The following is an 8,687-nucleotide window of genomic DNA, read 5'->3' on the forward strand; positions in this document are numbered from 1 at the left end:
GCAATTTTCACCAGACCCGATGAGTGTGCAAAAATATCCGTGCTTTCATTCATGTTCGGGGGTCCAAAAATGCATTTTAAGTGGCTGAAGAAAGAACAATCCTTAGGGTTACAATAAGGCCTTCGCCACCAGCGGTGCTCGGGCCCTAATAATAATACATTTTATATGTTACGCACTTTACATTCAGAAACAAATCTCAAAGTGCTACATGACACTGAAACAAGCAAACGTAAAAACAAGGTTAAAAACAGACAATAATTGCAGGCACAAAACAGTGTTAATAAAACAGATAAAAGCAGCAGGGGAGGGCAGATAAAAGCTAGTGAATTGCCCTCTGAAAGAAAAAGGTTTTCAGTTCTTTTTTGAAGGAGTCTGTGGTCTGTGGTGCTCTCAGGTGGTCGGGGAGGGCATTCCACAGTCGCGGGGCCGCAGAGGAAAAGGCCCGGTCTCCCATAGTGCGGAGCCTAGTTCGAGGGCAGTGGAGGCGGTTAGTGTTGGTGGAGCGGAGGATTCTTGTGGTGGTCTGTGGGTTTAACAGTTTTTTCAGGTATGTTGGGGTGTTTCCATGGATGCACTGATGTGTCAACAGAGAGATTTTGTATTCGATCATAAGTGAAACAGGGAGCCAGGGAAGTGATTGCAGGATGGGTGTGATGTGTTCATGTTTGCGCACTCTCATCAGGACCCTGGCTGCGCAGCTACTGCAGCCTATGAAGGATCTTGCTAGGGATGCCGATGAGTAGTGCGTTACAGTGATCTAGCCTGGAGGAGACAAAGGCATAGACCAGTTTTTCTGCATTGGGGAGAGAGAGTGAGGGGTGGAGTTTGGAGATGTTTCTGAGGTGGTAGAAGGAGGTTTTACAGATATTTTTGATGTGGGCCTCAAATGTGAGGTGAGGGTCAATTTTGACACCCAGATTTGTGGCTATGGATGAGAGGTGAATGTTTTGGCCTGTAAAGGATATGGTGGTGATTGGAGATGACTGGGTCTGGTGGGGGGTGCGGACTAAAAGGGCTTCAGTTTTGGAGCTGTGTGTCTGGGGTAACGAAATAAAACACGGGACTGACTGCAGGTCTGATCTCCTCTGGCAGGCTGTTCAAAAGTGTAGGAGCTCTGACTGAAAAAGCCCTTGTTGTGTGCCTATCTTAATAATGAATTAGATAGTGCAACCTGAATTAAACCATTACATTAAGCTTCTATTTTTACTTGCTTTATTGCGGGACTCGTGACATACAACTTCTCGGCTCCATGCCGTAACTGAACATTTTCTTTCCTCTCCTTCACCTTTCACCTCTGTCATGTGACCTCTCTAACCAATACATGACATCCCTGTCCCCTTTGGTTTTCAGTCGGGACCTTGGAACAGCCAGCAGAGCACTGCCAGAGGATCTCAGACTGCGTGTAGGTTCATATGGGGGTAAAATCATAATTCTCTTGAACTCAGTTTTCGGGTTGCTTGCTTTGTTTTATGACCATAGAACCTGTCTGCTCGGGGCAAGATTATTTGGCTGCGCAGTCAACTCATTACTTCATGAATATCCAGTACAGTAGCACTCTCATTTTCCAACTTCAGAATTGCGCAGTGAAACTCTTGCATGACATTGTGCAGGAACAGCAGGACACACTCAGACAGTGTCACCTTATTGCTGCTGTCAGCGGCAGCATCAGCAGTAGGGGTGGGCGATATGGGCAAATAAATATATCTTGATTATTTTTTTGAAATTTCTGATAATCTGACGATATCCTACAAAAAATGCTGTAAAACTCTACTTGCTTACAGGACAGCTATGGATAGACCGACATTTCAGAACAACAGTTTGTTTATTTTAAGTGCTTCATACATCTTTTGCAAAACATTGCGCAACAATATTCTATGGCAATATTTAACAATGACCAATTTCAAGTTATGTCCAAGCTAGGGGTGTACATTGTAAGCATTTTCCGTGATTGATTTTTGGAAATGTTAACAATCAATTATCGATTAATCAATAAAAAAAAAACCCTTATCATTCTTATGTCAAAAACAATGCCAAATACGTTTTTTCCCCTAAATTATATTTTCTACAGCAACAAAATACACATACAGTGGGGCAAAAAAGTATTTAGTCAGCCACTGATTTTGCAAGTTCTCTCACTTAGAAAGATGAGAGAGGTCTGTAATTTTCATCAGAGGTACACTTCAACTATGAGAGACAAAATGAGAAAAAAAAATCCAGGAAATCACATTGTAGGATTTTTAAAGAATTTATTTGTAAATTATGGTGGAAAATAAGTATTTGGTCACCCACAAACAAGCAAGATTTCTGGCTCTCACAGACCTGTAACTTCTTCTTTAAGAAGCTCTTCTGTCCTCCACTCGTTACCTGTATTAATGGCACCTGTTTGAACTGGTTATCTGTATAAAAGACACCTGTCCACTGCCTCAAACAGTCAGACTCCAAACTCAACCATGGCCAAGACCAAAGAGCTGTCCAAGGACACCAGGAAGAAAATTGTGGACCTGCACCAGGCTGGGAAGAGTGAATCTACAATAGGCAAGCAGGTTGGTGTGAATAAATCAACTGTGGGAGCAATTGTAAGAAAATGGAAGACATACAAGACCATTGATAATCTCCCTCGATCTGGGGCCCCACGCAAGATCTCATCCCGTGGGGTCAAAATGATCATGTGAACGGTGAGCAAAAATCCCAGAACTACACGGAGGGACCTGATGAATGACCTGCAGAGAGCTGGGACCAAAGTAACAAAGGCTACCATCAGTAACACACTACGCCAAGAGGGACTCAAATCCTGCAGTGCCAGGCTTGTCCCCCTGCTTAAGCCAGTACATGTCCAGGCCCGTCTGAAGTTTACCAGAGAGCATATGGATGATCCAGAAGAGGATTGGGAGAATATCATGTGGTCAGATGAAACCAAAATAGAACTTTTTGGTAAAAACTCAACTTGTCGTGTTTGGAGGAAGAAGAATGCTGAGTTGCATCCCAAGAACATCATACCTACTGTGAAGCATGGGGGTGGAAACCTCATGCTTTGGGGCTGTTTTTCTGCAAAGGGGACAGGACGACTGATCCGTGTTAAGGGAAGAATGAACAGGGCCATGTATCGTGAGGTTTTAAGCCAAAACCTCCTTCCATCAGTGAGAGCATTGAAGATGGAACGTGGCTGGGTCTTCCAGCATGACAATGATCCCAAACACACCGCTCGGTCAACGAAGGAGTGGCTCCGTAAAAATCATTTCAAGGTCCTGGAGTGGCCTAGCCAGTCTCCAGACCTCAACCCCATAGAAAATTTGTGGAGGGAGTTGAAAGTCTGTGTTGCCCAGCAACAGCCCCAAAACATCACTGAATGGGCCAAAATCCCTCAAGAGACATGTGCCAACTTTGTAAAGAACTACTTGAAGAGGTTGTTGTTAGGTATGGCTCAGAACGGGCGCACTAGTGACTACTAATGGCCAGGGGGCTAATAATTTTGGACATGTCATTTTTACCTTTTCTTGTTTCAGCTCATTGCATCAATATAATATCCAAATCAAACATAGTGAACATTTTGACTTTGTTATTTTGGAAACAAATTAACAATAAACACTTGTTTTTAATGGTCATTTTCATGGAGAAATCAAGGGTTTTATCTGATTTCACAAGGGGGGGGCTAATAATTTTGGCCTCGACTGTACGTGACGTCACCCATCTGTTTCTGAAGCGCTGTTTTGAGGCCAATTGTCGAGGGCAGCCATATTGCTGCTGTCGAGCACGTGTGATGTAAAGAGGCGGGTTTTGAGCCTCCTCGCCAACAGTGTACTGCTTGTCAGTCAAGTCAGCTGTGCCTCTCATTGGGCGACTCGTAATCTCAGTATCTTCAAAATTGCAGCGTTAGAAAAAAATCCAACCCCCGTACAGTGTGTGCCGATCGAGAAATCAGCTATCCAGACTACACTCGTCTTTTGTACCAGGCTGTAAACATGTTTATTTCTGCTGTAAAGATCGTCTTTCTTGAATTGGTGTGTATGTGACTTTGGATACTTCTGGAGCCAGCCTCAAGCGGATCCTCGATGAACTGTAGTTTTTAGCACTTCAGCATTGGACTCATATTTTTAGACAGGAAGTTGCCGCTTGATGTCGATTAGTTTTAACGTTAGCTTTGAGAGTGAGAGCAGCCAAACAAAAAGTCAGTGTTGATGGGAGAACATGTTGCATTAGCATGCTTGGACCGGAGACAAAGTTTCACAAACATCTCTAACCCAGCAGCACACGGAGGTCCACAGCTACCACGGTTTTAAAAAGATCATCCCAGATAGAGTCACTGGAGAAGTTTTTTTAGACGGCTGTTCACACTTCACATTAAACTTCTTCATATGTGTCTTCACTGACCACCTGTGATCTCAGTCCCCACCACTTCCTCCAAACAAACATGTAGACTGTCGACTTATAAAAACAACAACTCACACTTACAGCAGAGACAGGAAGAAGAGAGCGCCTGATGGACGGGGGAGGAGCTGAATGGAAAGTTGTGTGGTTTGATCTTGAAGTGTTTAAACTCTGCTGCCAGGCAGTGAGAAGAGCACTGTGCAACATTAAAGGGATATTTCAGGTTACTTTTAAGCACACCTAAACCATGATGAGTGCTCAAGTCTTTCAGAATTAGCTTAATTACGTGGCAGGGCTGAACCCGTCTGCAGAAATCTGTGGTCTAGCTTGCTGCTGTTTCTCCCTTCAGCTTCTCATTAAAGGGGCCGAGCTGACCAGCATCTGTTGTGGCTATAGAACAATTATTAATGACATAAAACTCATAAAAGCTCACTTCAAAAACACTGAAGTATCCCTTTAAGCAAATAAAACTTCTTCTAACAGACAGAAACGTGGAACTGAATCAGACTCATGTTGAACATCAGCTGTGGCTGTGTGGGGTGTGGAAAGTGGGACAGAGGGAGATATCATAAACTATGCTAAGTTGCATCGTCTCACTCATTCTCTATCTCTATTCAAATGTCCTGTTCTGAGTTGATCTGTACTCTGCCTATCTCACTCTGATGTATACATTATATTTGCACATGTTGGTAAAGTCATGAGAAATATAATAGTAAAAGGTTTTCATGAGACAGACATGCAGAGGGGGTCTGGGACACATTTGTCTACATATGTCTGTAAGTGTGCACGCACACATGTCCTGGACCACACTGTGTGTCAGCCAGCAGTAACAGACCAAACACCTCTTCTTCTTCTTGTCTCTCTAACATGGCTGTGTCTCATGAAAGTCTTCTTTTACTTTATTTCTCCAGTTATTCAGAATATGTGAAAAGTAGGTTATCCATCAGAGCTGAGTGTGGAGACAAATGCAGGATATGTCCTCTATTTATTGAGTAAGGGAGTCCGCAGTCAACTCCACTATACTGGACGATTCTGCACTAACTTTGTTTAAAGGAAGTTGATTTGAAGGTTTCACACCTTCGTCCCTCACCTCTGCACAGGATATGAAAGACGCTCTCTGAGCCCTTGACCTAAAGACGTGTTCAAACCAAACTCAAAGAAAGTCCTCTGGTTGGTCTGAACACACCATCAGAGAACAGGGGGGAGGAGAGGTGTTGAGGCTGTTCATACATCCCTGTAAGAGGTCTTAAAATCGCTCTCTCAGTGAGATGGTCCTCTGTTGAGTATTACTCGGCTCACTCTCCAACATGGCTGCTCTTCTCAGCGCTCTTCTCATCTTTACTGGACTCTCAGGTCAGTCAGGGGTACAGGTTTCTGTGTTTTCTCATGTGTGTATGATTTTAATTTCATCACTTTAAATGTCACTGGTTAAACTTTTTCATGGATTGTGTTGTAGGACTTCAGAGCACAACTACAGTCAGTAAAGTGTCAGTGAAGGCTGGAGGCTCCATCTCAGTCCCATGTCTCTACGAGGCCGAGTACACAAACCATGTGAAATACTTGTGTAAAGGATACGAGTGGATTTCCTGCTCCTACGCAGTTAAAAGTAAAACAACAGACAGTTCAGGGAGGTTTTCAATCTCTGATGACAAACAGAGAAGAATCTTCACTGTGACTATCACTGCCCAAACTCCTCAAAGCTTGTTATTTCTGGTGTGCTGTGGAGATAAATAACTGGGGAGATGTCAAGGCTTATTTTCAGCTTTCAGTTACCAAATGTAAGAAACCTTAAATCATTTTTTTTTTTAACTTGAGCCATGTCTTTACATATTTTGAAGTCTTAAAAAGTAATTTTTTTTTTTTGAGAAATGTAGAAGAAGACTGCTTCAGAGGGAGTCTGGTGGTGAGGAGAGGGGTCTAGCTGCAGAGCTCCACAGTCAACTTTGTTATTTGTGTTAGAGATTTTGCCTGGAGACAACGTTAGTTGGTGATTCTTAAGAAACCAACACAGCGATAAAATAATTCTTCATGTACCAAACGTACATTTGATCATTTGATCATTTTTCACAGTTTCAGTTATTTTAGACTTTAATCAAACTACAGAAAGTTACACTAGTATGAGGTGTTTTTTTAGTTTTAAAAAAAGTTACACAAATGTTAGCATTAGCTGCGCTACCTGAACGTTAGCGTTAGCTGCATATGGTTCATAGAGGACGAGCCTTTTCCTTTTTGAGCTTGGTTAAAAAGTTCTGTAAAGAGGTTTTGCAGATCAAGTTAGTTAGTTGTGATCTAAAAAGGTTTAAAGTTTGTTATAAAGATGACTACTTTTACTGACATTCTCATCAGAAGGAGAAAATGTTAACTGACATGTTTTCATATTTAAACAGCACAAAAAGAATTTGCTGTGCTGCGTGATTGAATCTTGTTTAATCAGAACTTTGTTTACCAAGCGTATATGACTTGTACCAGTTTAAAGGCAGTCAATAGTGACGTACTGTCTAAGAATAAAATGAGAGTAAAGAGGAAGCAAGGTAATCAAATATAAAAAAGGTATATTTCAGCTGAGATGTGTTGTGAGAATAGAGCTTTAACTGCAGACTCAATGAGCTGTTTTTCTTAAGATTTATTTCACACTCAGTAGAGTTCGTTTTCCATTCTTACTTTATAAATCAGTTATAAGTGTAAATGAGAAATGATGTTGAGTTATCTAAATAAAAGACTAAAATATTAAACCAGAAGAGAAAACCAGATTTCATTTTCAAATATCTTGGATACTTTTTACTGGATTAGAGTAAAAAATTGGCATAAACATTAAAATTGTTGAACAGGATTTTATTTTGAATCTTTTTGCGTCTGTTTCCGGCCTTGACTGCGGAGGTCGAATGAGCCCCACAGAGTTCACAGTGATTCTGAGTGGACTGAGGACGCACAGCAGCGGCTGGTATGTCTGTGTCATAGGAGACTTCCAGATGCCGGTGCATGTCACTCACAGAGAGACCGAGCACCAGTAAGTAACAGACTACTAATCAAGCGGCAACCTCCGGTCTAAAAATATGAGTCAATGCGGAAGTGTTAAAAGCTGCAGTTCATCGAGGATCCGCTTGAGGCTGGCTCCGGAAGTACCGGAAGTCACATACACATGAATGGGGAAAAGACGATCTTTGCAGCATTAATAAACATGTTTACAGCCTGGTACAAAAGATGAGTGTAGTCTGAATAGCTCATTTCTCGGCGTCCTCTCACTGTGAGGGGGGTGAATTTTTTTCTAATTCGGCAATTTCAAAGATATTGAGATTACCAGTCTTCCAATGAGAGGCACAGCTGCCTGTGGGAACACTGCAGCTGTTGGCTAGGAGGCTCAAAGCCCGCCTCTTTCCGTCACACTGGCTCGACAGAAGCAATATGGCTGCCGCAGCCGATTGGTCTCAAAACAGCTCTTCAGAAACAGATGGGTGACGTCACGGATACTATGTCGATATTTTTTACAGTCTATGCTACTAAAAAGTGTGAAAATAAGAGCACAATGATACAGACTGTTCAGCTGTTTGCAGCCATTACTGAAGGTTTGTTGTTACAGCTGTTTGATTGCTGTGTCTAACAACTTGAAATAATGATCTGTTACCCAAAGTCCTGTAATACAAGTGCTTAACCCAAGTGGCAAACTCCGGTCTCAAACGATGAAGCCCATGCGGAAGTGTTATAAACTGCAATACATCGAAAATCCGCTTGAGGCTGGCTGCAGAAACACCGGAAACCACAGATATGAATGGGAAAAAGACGATCTTTGCAGCATTAATAAACATGTTTACAGCCTGGTTCAAAAAACGTCTTGGCCCTACAACGCTAATCTCTCTAATGGCACACATTGTATGAGGGGGAATTTTTTTCTAACGTGACGGTTCAGAAGATATTAAGATTACGAGTTTTGCCCAAATAAGGACATGACTGACGTGACTCCTGGTCGGGAACACACAGCCATTGGCTAAGAGGCTCACACTACGTCACACTCTGCCTAGTTGAGTTCTGCATTACCAATATAGCTGCTGCCGTCGATTTGCTTCAAAACAGCTCTCAGGAACAGATGGGTGACGTCACAGATACTACGTCCATATTTTATACAGTCTATGGCTTAACCGCACTCTTGTTGAGTTACACACATGTACCCTTCTGAATGATTTCCTAAATATGAACCAAAACAAAAGGTTTGTTCTGCCTCAGTATCCTGTTAACAGCCTTTTATCAAGTCATGCTGTCATGAGGTGATGTTTCGTTTCGTTTTCTCCTTGTGTTTCTTTCCTTGGTTCCTCCTTGTGTTTATAAGT

General features: G+C 42.2%; 1 protein-coding gene across 1 annotated transcript; it reads left to right on the forward strand.

Moving 5' to 3' along the window:
• The first annotated feature begins 5,624 nt into the window (after positions 1–5,624).
• Positions 5,625–6,172, forward strand: LOC117829573 (CMRF35-like molecule 1). The gene is made up of 2 exons (XM_034707137.1): positions 5,625–5,718; positions 5,822–6,172. The coding sequence occupies exons 1-2, from the start codon at positions 5,673–5,675 to the stop codon at positions 6,097–6,099; spliced, it is 324 nt and encodes a 107-aa protein (XP_034563028.1). The 5' UTR covers positions 5,625–5,672; the 3' UTR covers positions 6,100–6,172.
• The last annotated feature ends 2,515 nt before the right edge of the window (positions 6,173–8,687 follow it).

Source organism: Notolabrus celidotus, chromosome 18, assembly GCF_009762535.1.
Source record: "Notolabrus celidotus isolate fNotCel1 chromosome 18, fNotCel1.pri, whole genome shotgun sequence".
Lineage (NCBI taxonomy): Eukaryota > Metazoa > Chordata > Actinopteri > Labriformes > Labridae > Notolabrus > Notolabrus celidotus.

Bases quoted from the DNA above. Each gene is read 5' to 3' on its own strand.
- LOC117829573 (XM_034707137.1), top strand. From the start codon at position 5,673: ATGGCTGCTCTTCTCAGCGCTCTTCTCATCTTTACTGGACTCTCAG. The intron at 5,719-5,821 runs GTCAGTCAGGGG...ATTGTGTTGTAG, and splicing joins CATCTTTACTGGACTCTCAG to GACTTCAGAGCACAACTACA.